The sequence below is a fragment of the Alosa pseudoharengus genome, unplaced genomic scaffold (assembly GCF_046254945.1).
Source record: "Alosa pseudoharengus isolate Yale_2024_CS ecotype anadromous, Long Island Sound unplaced genomic scaffold, YU_APseudo_1.1 YU_APseudo_1.1_scf_11, whole genome shotgun sequence".
In the NCBI taxonomy this organism is placed as follows: domain Eukaryota; kingdom Metazoa; phylum Chordata; class Actinopteri; order Clupeiformes; family Clupeidae; genus Alosa; species Alosa pseudoharengus.
Genome location: NW_027468576.1, coordinates 18,583,962 through 18,598,645, shown reverse-complemented (window position 1 = coordinate 18,598,645; position 14,684 = coordinate 18,583,962). Strand labels below are relative to the sequence as shown.

The following is a 14,684-nucleotide window of genomic DNA, read 5'->3' as shown; positions in this document are numbered from 1 at the left end:
ACACAAACACACACACACATAAATAAACACACACACACAACATACAAACACAAACACACACACACCCCGTCTGCAGGCGCCCGTCTCCCAGCTAACCCAGATCACAGTCACATGACTCTATTCCACAGACGCACGGCCCGTCTCCAGCCATAGCCAGAAATAGGCTAAAGTCACTAAAAATAACAAACATTCATAATTCAGTTTTTTCCCTTTCTCCAACCTGTGCTGTGTGTGGGTGTGTGTGTGTGTGTGTGTGTGTGTGTGTGTGTGTGTGTGTGTGTGTGTGTGTGTGTGTGTGTGTAAAAAATAATAATAAATAATAAAAACAGCACACATCCACCCGGTTGTAGCCTAATGGCCAAGATTGGTGGATTATTTCATTTCGCTGCCATTTTTCACCACAAGCTGCTCGGGCCCTGCCATGAAAAACCGGCAACCCATTTTTCCCGCCGACTGGACCTTTACAGCGTCGGGGCCATGTATTCAGGCTCCGTCTGACTGCTTCACAATGCCTGTCAGAAGCTCAATGGCCGGCCCCATGCATGTTCCCCTATCAGCACAGTAGCTGTCCGTGAGCAGACCTCTGGCCACTGCATCTCATGCCACTAAGCAGCAGAAGCAGCAGTGGCCTCCAAACAGCCTTGTCGTCTCGGCTTTGCACTCAAGAGCCCTCCCTTGCTACCCATAAATCAAAAATCGGCCCAGACGAGTATTATTTTAGCGTTCAGTGCTGTGTTATTATTAATATTTTGCCAATTTTTTCCCCCCTATGCACTTTCTTTTTTTTACAAAAAAAGAGGTGCAAAGCGTAAGGGCAGCTCTCTGCTAAATACCTTAAAAAGCAAAGCCCTGGGGAGGCTGAAGGCTGGCTAAATATGTGGCTAATCCAGCAGAAGAGGAAGTAAAAACAGAAAGAGAGAGGAGAGAAAGAGAGGGATAAAAACGGAAGGAAGGAACGAGGCAAACAAGCGCCGAGCTAGCGCTTAGCCGTATGTATTTTTATTTATTTTATTCTTTTTTTCCTCCTTTTTTGGTCTATTTTCGGTCGCGGCTCCAGGGGTAAGAGGGGATTGAAGTCCCAGAGGAGCACTCTAGTGCAGAAGCTCTTTACTGTGGACATTACACCCCTCTGCCATTACTGCCTCTCAGTAAGTCCACCCTAACCTCCACCCAGCTTGACCCCTCCACATCCGCCACTGCCCCCCTACCACTCTCTCTGTATGCCTCCACACCACAGGCCCCGCACTGATACCCCCCCCCCCCCGACCACCACCACCACCACCACTACTACTATAATAAGCCTCCATTACAGTAAAACTTCACAGGAGAGTTAGAGCAACCTCGTATACACTCCGTCTCTAACCTCCGCTTTGATTATCTCAAAGTAGCGGTCGAGGGTTTCTATTAATCACCGAAAGCTGTCCGAGAGCAATGACACCACCGCGGCAGCTCGGGCCGCACAAATATAAACCCATTAGGGCCACGGCGATCCCACAGACCCACTCGACTGTCATCCCGATGAATCAAGACGGCTTAGAAAAGGACCCCGCACTCCGCACAGAGCCATCAACCTTCACCAAGCACCCCTCGGAAGATCATTGGCTCCGAGTCCGACAGATCATATATACTCCCAAGATTAACTAAAAGCCTTTTAAGCGCACCTTGGGCCCTCCCTTAAAACATTACCCATCTATTCTCCTTATACCCAGCCAATCATTTCCCATGCATATTTGATGGCTGTTCAGGGCTAAAGCAGAAATAGTGAGCGAATGGGACATGCTTTATGAGCGTTTCCCCAGGTGAGGTGCTTTGGTTTGTGCATCAGAAGTTTTGTGAGAGATTGTTACCCCCATGTTTTTTGGCTTTTCCCACCAACACAAAGACACTTGTGGACAAGTCCACTTATTATTCTGTCCACTTATCATTCAAATGGAAACACCACTCCTGTCTCTTACTCCCCCATCTCATTGTCTCCCCTCCAAGTTTAAGACCCCCCCCCCCCCCCCCCCCCCCCGACCACCCTTTCCAAAGCCCTTGCTTCAGCTTCTACCCGGGGGCCAAATTCTAACAAGAACCCTCCTCCACAGCACACGCACACACACACACACACACACACTCACACACACACACCACCACCCACAAACCCACCCCACGGGTGGCGATTGCGGCCCCCTCTCCTCTCCTCTCCTCTCCTCCCCGCTCACAAACACAGCCTTGAATTATTCAGTCTTTGCGGCAGGCTGGCCGGTTGATGAGCAGGTGGATTTGAAATTCCAGGCGTCTGAAGCCCTGCGGACGCTGCCGCCACTGCCACCGCCGCCACCGCCGCCACCGCTGCTGCTGCTCTGGACAGAGAGGACCACCGACGCCACCGACACAACCCCTCTCCCTCCCTCCCTCTCTCTCTCTCTCTCTCTCTCTCTCTCTCTCTCTCTCTCTCTCTCTTTCTCCACCCTCTGCCTCACACAAGGTTGGCCTGGGCACAGCACACAATTGGTCCACATACTGCTGTCATTATGTCTATGAGTGTGAATATGTGTATGTGTGTATGTCTCTATGCGTGCATCTGTCTGTCGATGTATGTGTGTGCTGTGTGTCTGTTATTATTTGTTTGTGTTTCTGTGTGTCTGTATCTGTCTATTTCTACCTGTGTGTGTGTGTGTGTGTGCGTGTGTATGACGCACAAATCAGTCCAGACAAAGATTAAAGCCTATACACACACACACATATATATATGCATACATGCATGGGAGTAGATGTGTGTTTATGTGTATGTGTGTGTGTGTGTATGTGTGTGTGTGTGTGTGTGTGTGTGTGTGTGTGTGTGTGTATGTGTGTGTGTGTGTGTGTGTGTGTGTGTGTGTGTGTGTGTATGTGTGTGTAGAGGTACATATGCATGAATCTGTACAGACCAACAGAAAAGTCTGAATGTATTTATATAAATGAGCAATGGGCACAGCAGAGGAAGGATGCCTCTAATCACATGTAAATTTGAATGTGTGAGCCTGTCATCATAACAGTATAGGCATGAAATGAATGTGTGTCTTTGTATGTGCCTGCATCTATGTGTGTAGATAATTCACACGTGCGTGGGTGTGCTTATGTAGAAACGAGAGAGAGAGAGAGAGAGAGAGCAAGAAAAACAGACCAAGGAAAACACGAGAACTGACATGCTTAAAGCATATATATCCTAAGCATATACCGTCAGCTTCCCCCCATCCTCTGGGCCTAATATGCCTATTATAACCATAAGCCAGAACATCAGCCACGGCCATTCCCCTTTCATTGCACTGTTTTATCCCTCCCTCTCTAGCCTACCTCAAGGTCCAACGGCTCAAAAATCCCACAAGGACGTGCCTGCTGTGTTTATAAATGCAGAGCATCAACACAATGGCCGCATTATAGTTGCATGTTAAAAGGGGGCTGAGGACACTGCTATTTTCTTTTTTCTCTGCAGCTTAGTGATGAAGAATTTTTATTTATTTTTTTTTGGGGGGGGGGTAGGATTTGTCATGAGCCTATGCTCTGCTGGATAAATCTGCTGTACTAAAGCGCCAAGTGAGGTGAACTATGATGTGCGGCCACCGCGGGGCCCTTAATCTACATGGTTAAATGTGGTAAAAACTATCAGGTTGGTTCAATTAATACGCCAGCTAAAGGCGGCAGAAGAAAGTAAGCACACACACACACACACACACAAACACACACACACACACACAAACACACACATGCACACTTTAATCTTCATTTTAATTGGTACTGTTCTTCGTTTGAATGCTCTGCGCATAACCGTCTGTGTGTGTAAAATTACATCCTGGTTATTTTTTTGCTTATCTTATCTGACCAAACAGAAAGCACTGCACTTCAGCGCCTGTCAGCACCTCTCATATCCAATGATCCCCTCCTCCCCTCTTTTTTCACTGAGGTGCTCAGTGTGTCCTGTTTGTGCAAACATACACACAGAGAAGTCTGCTGCTCTACAAGCACACAGGAACCTGTGAACCCGCGGTGCAACATCTCTCAGAGGACAAACGTGTGACATTGTGACTATCTGCAAAATGTTTTTTGGTAGTTTGTTTGTTTATTTGTGTGCCTGCGTTTGAAAAAGAAGGAAAAGCTCAGCAGTACGTTCAGGTGTCACGTTCACTCTATGCATCCTCAAGTCAATAACGGAGGGGATGTCTAGGTGCGCCTTAGATGTCACATTGCATCAGAATCCTTCCCTCCTAAAAAAATGAATTGGCATTCAAGGAGTTAATGACGAAGTGTAGCCGTTAATAACTCATAAGTCGTCTCCTGGGGAATACTAGTTTACATTAATTACACCATCGCCCCTGGCAAAGTGCACATCAAGCAGTATTTTGCAAACAAACTACTGGCATATCTACTTACCGTCAGCACACAGTGGGGAGAGGAGGGGTGCCAACGCAGAGATTTAAGGGTTGCAAGCTGACAGCAGCCCTCTGAAATACTTTTTTCCACAAGACCAACCTTAAAAGAGCCACTTGCGCACTCCGATATAACTCATAACTTCTCTAACTCTACTTCTCTCTACATCTCTCTCTCTCTCTTGCTTGCTCTCCATCTATTTCTGACTTGTACCCCCCCCCCCCACCAACAAAAACGACACTGTCGGCCTTTGCATCATTGATGATACAGGCTCTGTGCTTGGCTAGAGCTGGATTCGGGTATCACTATCCCTGTGTTTGCTTTTTGCGCGACACACACTGAAGTGTGCGCTGTGCCCCGATTCACCCGTGTATTTGTCTCTTTCCGCAGGGAGAGCCTCCCATGGACAAGTGTGTGGTGGGGGGGGGGGTCTAGGTAGGGGAGATGAAATGTAGTTCCTCCCACAGCAGAGTCTGACACATGTCAATGGCTTGCTGTTGCGTTTCAGTGAAACGCCGGAAGGTTCTGTCCCAAGACCGAACCTCCGGCAGGCTCAGCGTGAGTCACTACAGAATGCAGGCAAGAGGGAGCAGAATGACAAATGTTTTATTCCACGATGCACCATCGCCATTTTTTTCATCACACAGGTGACTAATTTGTGTATGTGTATGTATACGTGTATGTGTATGTGTATGTGTACTGTATGTGCGTGTGTGTTAGTGAGTTTGCATGTGGAGTGTATGTCATTCTGTGTGTCTTTTTGAAATTTACCAAGGTGCATACATCTATGCATTGCATATATATATATATATATATATATATATATATATAGGTGATGTAAGTTCAATCTCTCATTTCCTCCTGCCACAGAGTCTTTAATCTTTTACATCCCTTTTTGTATCTTAAATCTTTAAAGAGCCAGATGCTTTGGGAACTTCTCCCTTTACAAAAAAATAAATAAATGGCGAGCGCATGTCCCAGCCCCCATTTCGCCCACACCGCTCATCTCTGCATTCATCTGCATATTCTGTTTAATCCCAGGGGGTGGGTCAGCGCTAACGGATGCCCTGCAAGGTTGGCAAGTGGGCACAATTAGTCACTCCACCACCAGCACACGGCACTGGCAGCGCCAAATTGCATGAACCCCCCCCCCCCCCCACATGCACAGCTATAGCCTCCCCTTCAACACATCCCTTGGCATTCTCTCAAAGAACAACTTTTTTATTATTCAAATGCTCTTTAAGAAAGAAAGGCCTCAAGCTTCAAGCCTGGCAAATTTGAAGGATAAAAGAAAATCGACTTTTTTATTCTTTTTTTGTTAAATGAACCCACCAGAAACATTCAAACTTAGCAGTGGTGTATTTGCATCTTTAATGTGTAACATGTGCCTTATGGCTTGGGTTGGCTCTCCTCTTGTCAGGTTCACACAGAGATCCCTGTTTCAGCCCAACACCCCTGACGCTACTGTGCCAATGGGGTCTTTGATCTAGCCGAGCCGTCCAGCTTTGCTGTCCCTACTGCTTGTTATCTTTAGCGCTGAAGAGAAGAAAGAAAGGAGCAAGCCCCAACAAGACAGAAACACACAGAAAGCTCCTTTGTGTGCGACACAGTCTGATTTCCACACACATTTTTCATTTTGATTTACCGTAGGATCAACAAAGCCGTCTGTGCTTTGGCCAAGAGGAGAATGAATTACAGAACAAATGAATAGATTTTTGGTGTCACCAGCTCTGGTGCATGTGTACAGCACATGTGATCGATACAGACAATCTCCCCCCATAGAGCAGTCTGATGGAGCAGCTAACCCCCCATCCAATCCCATCCCCCCGCCTCATGTCCCTGCAAGGCTTCCATATTGATGTCATTTTTTTTAGGAACATGTGGCATTTTCTCTGAACCTGAGTGAGTGAAAGTGAGAGAGGAAGAGAAAAGAGGAGGAAGAGAAAGAGGAAGAGGGAGAAGAGGAGGGCAAAGATTGACTTACCCCTGGCAGTGTCTTCTGTTCGTGGAGGGCATTCTGGGCCTTGATGGCGGACTCGCGGGCGCAGTAGGTGAGGAACGCGCAGCCTGGAAGAGAGTGGACAAAAGGGCACGGCCGCACATCAGCCTCGTTTGACACCCAAGCGCCGAGCGAAAAGCACCCTGGCTGCTGGCTTAGGGGTCACCCTACTGCTAAATGACTGAACATATCTCATAGCAGGTAATAGGAGAAGTGGGAGAAAAAAAAATAAAAAATAAAACAGAAAGATATGTCTTTTGTTTTCTGGCCTGCTCCAAAACGAAAAAAACAACAACAACAACAACAACAAAAGGCATATATGTAGCAGTGACAGAGTGACTGCGGCGGAGTTGTTTAAAAATGCATATACACACCAGCTGAAACCCTCCCCGAGACAAAACAATGAGAGCACCGAACAATCAATCAAATCCCTAACCCCGGGGCTTCCCATCATCCCCACTCAGGCTCAGCCCGCGTCAGTCAGCCCACTGACAAACCTGCAAACCAGGAGGGGTGTGTGTGTGTGTGTGTGTGTAGTGTGTGGTGGTGTCTGCGGTGTGTGTGTATATGTGTGTGTGTGTGTGTGTGTGAGGAAAGGGGAGGGGGTACGGGGACGTGTCCCTTACAATGATGACGGCCCGGGATGCTGTGTGTGTGTGTGTGTGTGTGTGTGTGTGGTGGGGAGGGGAAGGTCCCTGCAGACAGTCTAAATACAGACAGTCTATTTTCTAGCATGGGGAGGCTGTGTGATCTGCGGAGCATGCCGGATGTGTGCTTCCACTGTGGCCCCAGCGCCATACATCAGCCTCCTGCCCGTGTCTGGGCCGCCTACGTCGCTGCCGGCCGGCAAAGCGCTGAGCCGTTCTGACAGGGGGAAGATGCGGGAGGGGGGGGCTGAGGAGGGTGGTGTTTGTTGGGAGCGGGTCTGTGTTTGTGTGTGTGTGTGTGTGTGTGTGTGTGTGTGTGCATCTTGGAGATAGATAGAGACAGACAAAGATAGAAGGCATTCCTGTCTGGGGATGTATGCGAGGTGTGTGTAATATGTGTGTGTGTGTGTGTGTATGTACTGTATGTGTATGTTTGTAGAAAATAATAAACAGGTAAGTGTGTGAGAGAATGAAAGAAAGTATGTGTGTTTGTGTATGTGCGCTGGTGTGCACATTGTGTGTGTGTGTGTGTGTGTGTGTGTATGTGTGTGTGTATATGTGTGTGTGTGTGTGTGTGTGTGTGTGTGTGTGTGTGTGTGTGTGTGTTGTTTGTGTTTGTGTTTGTGTGTGTGTGTGTGTGTGTGTGTGTGTGTGTGTGTGTGTGTGTATGTGTGTGTGTGTGATGGGAAGAGGCAAGAGGGTGAACAGGAGCAGACGGCGGGGCAGGGCAGTGGGGAGAGCCTCCAGGCTTTTGGGCTCTCGGAACACACACGGAAACAAACACACACACACACACACACACACACACACACACACACACACACACACAAACACACAGACACACACACACACATACACCGCCCCTTTACCCAACCATCCAAATCCCCCTTTCCCTACCATACCCCATGCAACCCCTCACCTACCCACACACCCAGGCAAAAATATCATACACACACACACACACAGAGAGAGAGAGAGAGAACTCTCTTCCCATCGCACTGCCTGCAAAACACAGACCCCTCACACTGCCCCAAGAACCAGACAGAGGATCTGACGAGTATGATGGGGGGGGGGGGGGATTTCAGGGGAAGGAGAATGAGGGGGGTTATGGAGCAGAGATGGGTATTGATAGAACAGTTCCGACGGCTTGTCAAAGTGAAAGGATTTGGCTGTGTTGTGTTGATGCCATTCACACAGGGTAGGGTGCACCGCTTGGGGTGCTGTGATGGTGGCCTGGTGGGAGGTGTCTGGAGGGTCCGTTCACACTCTTCTTAACAAGGATGTGTTAAGGATGTGTTATGGGGCAGTTGTGGCCTACTGGTTAGGGCTTCGGGCTTGTAACCGGAGGGTTTTGAGGTTCGATCTCCGACCAGTAGGAACGGCTGAAGTGCCCTTGAGCACCTCACCACTCACTGCTCCCCGAGCGCCGCTGTAGCAGGCAGCTCACTGCATCGGGATTAGTGTGTGCTTCACCTCACTGTGTGTTCACTGTGTGCTGAGTGTGTTTCACTAATTCACGGATTGGGATAAATGCAGAGACCAAATTTCACTCACAGGATCAAAAGAGTATATATACTTTACTTTATATGTATGCGCTCAGGTGATATAAGCATGCTGCTTCTCAAACATCAGAAGCGTTCAGAAGATACAATGAGTCTGCAAAATGCCAAGTGACATATTCAGCAAATAGACTCCTTAATGTTTAATAAAGTTGATTTTCCAGATGTTTTATTACAAAGATATAGTGGTTCAACCCTTACAATATGTCATCTTTTGCTTTTATTACTTAACCATTAGCATTTCTATGCATTTGTTAGAATGGTCTAAAACGCACTGCCAAAGATCCTTAATATTTTTTTTATCAACCGTCTCTGTTGATTACAATATTTTCATTTGTGCAAAACCTAAAATGAGCCAACATTTGCCCTTAAAATGGACACTACCACTGGAAAAGCCCAGCCATTTTCTGTTCCAATTGTAATTCCAATAAGGCAGTGCATAATGTAATGGATCGCAGCCATCTGGTGACCTTTAAATGATAGAGTCCAGAGAGATGTAATGACCAGTCGTTGTCTGGGATTTGGCCAGTGATTGCCTAGCATGGCTAGCACCCCCCTCAGACTGAGAGCCCTGTGAACTTCGCCCCGTTCCAGTCTCCGGCTTGGCCTTGTGCGAGGTCACTCAGGCTGGGACACCACCCCTCCACTGCTCCGTGACACAGCCGCCGCCCGTCGCTGATACAACTGTCACGTACCCACCCGCCCGACTCCCAGCAGTCTTAACATAATGATTTCCAATGGCAACCAAACAAATCGCTCAATCATGATGCTCCTTTCCTCTCATTCTCTCTCTTTCTTTCTCTCTATCTCTCTTTCTGTCTCTATCTCTCTCTCTTGTCTGGTGTCTCTCCTCGGGACTCTGCCGTTTCGAACGCAATTAACGTCCTTCCCCTGCTGTCCACACGCGCAGAATACTTTGTTTTTCCAATTAAGGCCGTCTCAAATTGGATTCAACCATGCTACACACAGAGTAAATTAGTAAACGCAATAATATTAGTGAGCGAAGAAAGAAACAATCTCATTTCGAAAAAAAAGTGTCTCAGTCCTCTTTAATGTAAAGCTGAATGTGCAGTTGCAACCCACAGGCAATCGCTGTAACAGGCTCATAATTGGAATCCAAACACGTACAAATTGCCGGCACTCTGTTGCATACCAAGTGTAGAAATCTGAGCATGATGAAATTGTTTGAAACACGACAAAAAGGAACTGTAACAAGACCCTGCTGACACAGCAGCCGGCGAACTCAGTGTAAGGAAATGATCTGCCGCATCGTTTGATAAAAATCTAACAGCGCTACATCTTATGGGCTTAGAGTCTGCAGAGCTTTCCTCCACTCTCCCACTCTCAACCCCCCCCCCCCCACCACCACCACCACCACCACCACCAATCTCCACTCCCCATCTTCGACACACACTCAAAGTTGTCCCACACACACATACACACACACTGCCTCCCACCCTCCCCCTGTCCTGACCTGCTCCTGAACATTCTGTTACCCCTGACAGGCCTCCAGCTCAGTGGATGCAAACAGCCCTGCAGAGCAGTCCGCTACTGACAGACGCAGGAGAGGCACTGGGGGGGGGGGGGGTTCAGGGGGGCTACAGCTCGGACAAGAGCTGACTCTGGGCAGACCCGGCCCTGATCTACCCCCCCAAACCCCCCCACCTCAACCCGCGGATCCGTTAAGCTGCTATGTGAGAGTAATTAAGGAGCACAAATTGAGGGTGCCGCTCTTGCTGCCTGTGACAGCAGCCATTTGCTGGCTTATTTACTGCAGACAGGGACCTCCAGTGCTGGTGCTACGGAAACAGTGTCTCTGCTCCGCCACCTTTGGCCCTGATCTGTGAAGTGTGGGTAATTCCCTCTAAGTGTAGAGGTCCTGTGGATAAATTCATGACCACCATGCACCCCCCTCCCCGCCCCACTCTCTCCCTCTGATTCCCTTCTCCTAGCCTCAGCACTTAATACAAAGAGCCTTCCTTCCCACCTCCTCTCTCTCTCTTTCTCTCCTTCCCTCTTCTCCTCTCTCTCTCTGCACCTCTACTTTTCTCCTTCTTCTGAGTCGTCTGTTCCCTCCATCACTGTCTCTCTCTCACTCAATCTCTCTCACTCTCTTTCCAAATTTCTCTCTCTCTTTTTCTCTCACCACCTCTCTTTCCATCTCTTTACCCCAGAGGTAGCCTGGTCCGGTATAATGAAAAAGCGTGAACTACCCCCCTCACTATGGCATCCCACTCCCACCCCTTTCCCAATCCACCCCGAAAAAGTGTGAAGGTGGCAGGAAGTGGCGGAGCCAGGAAGCCTGACTGGCACAGGGACCGTTGCTGCCTATTGCCTCTCGCACTTCATTTTCGCCTGGCGGAAAATGTCATCGACGGAGGCTAGATTACCTGCTTACCTCATTTACCCGCTGCCGAGGCTGGAGGGGGAGAAATTGCCGGCTTTTCCGACGCTTTAAGCCCAAATGCACATCATCAGCAGACCGCCAACACAATGTGCTTATTAGCTGAATCTGTGCCAGGCGCCTGCCTTGCGTTTCTAGGCCCCCGTCTAGATTGGATATGAAGCATAATCAAAGCAGTCTCTGAGCAGTCCTTACCGCTCTTAATCACTCCCCCTTCGCCGAGTCCCCAAACTCCGATTTAGTCAGACATAAAAAAAAAAAGAAAAAAAGGAAACACCTTAGTCAGTGCTCAGAAACGGGGAACTGGGACCATCACCACTACTGCGCTCTCCGTCATTATTCCGACAACAATATTTTTCTCTGCCCCAGCCTAATTAGCTTGTAATGAGTCTTGTAATATAAGCAGTACTCTAGCGTAACCTGTAAACCTTAATTAAGTCGGGCACCTTAAAGCGAGCCCAACCTCTATCCCACGAGTTGAGCTTTTTGAGCCTGTGAGTGACGAGGACCAAAGTGTGGGTAAGTGCGGCTCTCTCTCGACCTCCACTTGCCCACTGATGGCTGCACAACAGACCGCCTTGATTGATTCCTCCGCCATCCACCTATAGACTAACCTCTGGGAACGAGGAAAACAGATCTATACGGGAACGCGGCTTCCGGGACAAATGGCCTGTGACAACCCAAAAGGTGGTTTCCGCGTTGAAATGATTCTGCTAAATGAGCTCGGAAGCGCACATCACATGATAACTCATCGCTGATGAGTGTGACAAACGTGCTGGAGAATAATGACTCGATCCAAATTGCTGCCCGTAGAATGATTAGGCATCGTGCCTTTTGGGGCTCCTATAGGTGAGAGTCTTTTCCAGTGGTCTATTCAGGCCGCCGTCATAGATGAGGCTGATGGAGAGCATGCTGTTGTTTGGGTTTGCATCAGATTGGGGACGAGGGGAGAAAATATCTGTCCCCTGCCACTCCTTCACACGGATGCTTAAGGATTTATGTAAAAATCAATGCGAAGCTCACTTAGACAGCCATTAAGACACTGTAAGTAGGTCAGCTTCTTTTCTTGTCCAGAGAAAGAAAGACGAATTACAAGACCAATGAAACATGAACATATTGTTCAGTGTAACATTCGATAGTGATTTTTTTAAAACTTTTTCTTTTTTTTTTTTTTGGTGCAGTCCGTCATTAATTGGGCAAACAATATTCCCGACGTGTCAAAGCACATTAGCCCCTATAAATATCCCAAATCCTTGTCCGGATAATCGGAGTAGTCAGTTAAGCTTGTACAATCACTGAGTTGTCTAATTGGAGAAATGTGAGTAAAACTCCATTTAAGAACACAGACTTCACAGCAGGGCCTACAGCGGTCAGGCGTGTCAGGCGTGGAAGGATAGCAAAATTCCTTCCTCCTTTTTTCCCCTCTTTTTCTTTTTTTCATCCTTGTCTTTTTTTTTTGTCTCTCCATGTGCTGCCCAAATCTATGTGCGATAACACATCTGCACTACTTACCAGCCAATCAGAATAGAAGGAGCGCAGCGAAGCCTTATCGTGTGCGGAGAGGCGTTTAGTGCCTGACTTTGCGTTCCATGGGCCTGGCACGGAATGGAGGAAGAGGAGGCAGAACAAAAGGGAGGCAGAGGAGAAGTTCCTACTGTGGGCGACAGCTGCTTGCGCCCTCCCTCCCTCTAGCTCCTCAGTGCGGGAGCGGTCTTTGGGGGTGGTGGTGGTGGGGGGGTTGGGGTGGGTTGGAGGGGGGTGGAGGGGAGGGGGTTGGGGGCTGAAAGGGGGGTGGGGGCCTGGCAGGCAATCAGTGATGTCATGCCAGCAGAGTAGCGATGGCAGCTTAACCTATTTTCGGAAATACCACAGATTTCTATTTATAACTGCGCTGAGCAGCACACACTTCCTCGCATCCCTGATGGATCCCACACACACACTCACTCCCATTTTTCTTCAACGCTTTTTTTTCCCCCTCTCTCTCTCTCCCTCTCTCTCTTTCTCACACACACACACACACACACACACACACAGTTCCTCATGTTTTCCCTGTCACAAAGCATCATAATCATCACCATTAACGGACTCCACGTGAATATTACAGCACCAGTGTGTGTGTGTGTGCACATTGGAGATGGCAACATTGCAAACTAGGAGCACCAATGGAGTAGCTGGGGGTTGGTAACATTTAGCGAGGCAGAGTTGCCTACTGTACCACCCCTGCAAGCTTCTATTTCATTCCATTGCAGCTCTGTGGTGGTGATTATGTTATACATGTGCCAGACTTGCCCTCTTTGAAGTACACAACCCCCCCCCCCCCAAAATCACACACACACACACACACATCCATATACACACAGCCCTATCACCACCCACTGCACGTGAAATCTCTTTCCATTTCCTCCTGTTCCTGAGATGTGGGGCACATGGCTTTAAATAAAAAAAAAATGTAAAAAAAAGAAAGAAAAAAAAACTGTCAAGAAGACAAATCAAGACTGAGACGCAAGCCCTTCAGCCTTCCTTCTTCGAGCACCTCCGGATTAAGGCGGCCATTTGTTTCAGCGCCACTGACAGTCTCACGTCATCCCTGGTGCTCTGCTCATCCACTGTGCCCGCCTGCCTAGCCGCCTGCCTGCCCGCATGTCTGTCATCTCTCTCCTGTCCACTCGGTTTGGGCTACACGCTTGGGAGCCACCAAGTTCGTCACTGACAAGCCCTCCACAATAGACGCAGCATGCGCACACTCCCTGAGCTTCGCTCTGCATCTGTCATGGGAAGCTTGTCCATCTTTTTTTGCATTTCTCTAATGAAAAACATAACAAGGCTCCACTGACTCTTTGATTGTTTATGCAGCACAAGGGGAATAGGGTTTGTGTAGAACAACAACTCCAAGGATGACAAAATAATGGGTTATCTTATTATTTTCGTGCTGCTTTTATGATCGAGGCGTTCTCGCATGAGTTCTCCTGGACCGTTTTTAAAAATAGAGAGGGATTACAACAAACATTACAATAAAATCTCCTTGCTGGTATTTCATTGGCTCCCCTCGAAATTCATTTCTGCCCAGCCGACCTCAAACACAACATTAAGAGAGAGTATTTCTCAAAGCATCGTTGAAATATCTCCCAAGCCTTTATCTACCTCTTGTATCCCTGCCTCTATTCTTCTGCATAGTCTCACACCAGGTAAAAGCATTATTTCTAAGCTCAGCTTGTAAAATAAGAAGGCTCGTATTCACACAAGCACAACATCAGAGAGTAACTATGACCCCCCCCCCCCCTAAACAAGCACGACAATCAAACTAAACCAGACTAATGCCTGTTATCTTATGTCTGTTCAACAACTCATCTCTTTGCAGTCTGCAACCCTGAGTAATATATATATTCACCAAAACAGTACAGAATACAAAACTTAGAAAGATAGAAATGGCCAATTTGTTGACTATTGAGTTGTATTTGAGTCCTTTTTGTTTTTTTGTTCATTAAACAGTGTAGGCTTCATCATTCCTTATGGGCCATGTATGTTGTGGAGAGTCCAGAGTATATTTCATAACTGAGAGCACCTCTGACGGTGCAGTGTCTTAGCCATGTTAACATGTCCCTGGCCGTGGTGCTGAAAACTCAGCGTGGCCACAGCTGTGTACTGCCATTTGCACCGAGTCTGACAGCATGCACTGCCATGACTGA

At 48.0% G+C, this 14,684-nt stretch overlaps 1 protein-coding gene across 22 annotated transcripts in view; it reads right to left on the bottom strand.

The window, feature by feature from the left end:
• Nucleotides 1–14,684, bottom strand: part of celf5a (cugbp, Elav-like family member 5a) — a 167,558-nt gene that overhangs the window by 147,795 nt on the left and 5,079 nt on the right. For all 22 annotated transcript variants that reach the window (XM_076277040.1, XM_076277050.1, XM_076276910.1 and 19 more), the window contains exon 2: nucleotides 6,374–6,456. In XM_076277040.1, the coding sequence (XP_076133155.1) occupies nucleotides 6,374–6,456 (83 nt within the window). The remainder of the gene's footprint in view (nucleotides 1–6,373; nucleotides 6,457–14,684) is intronic.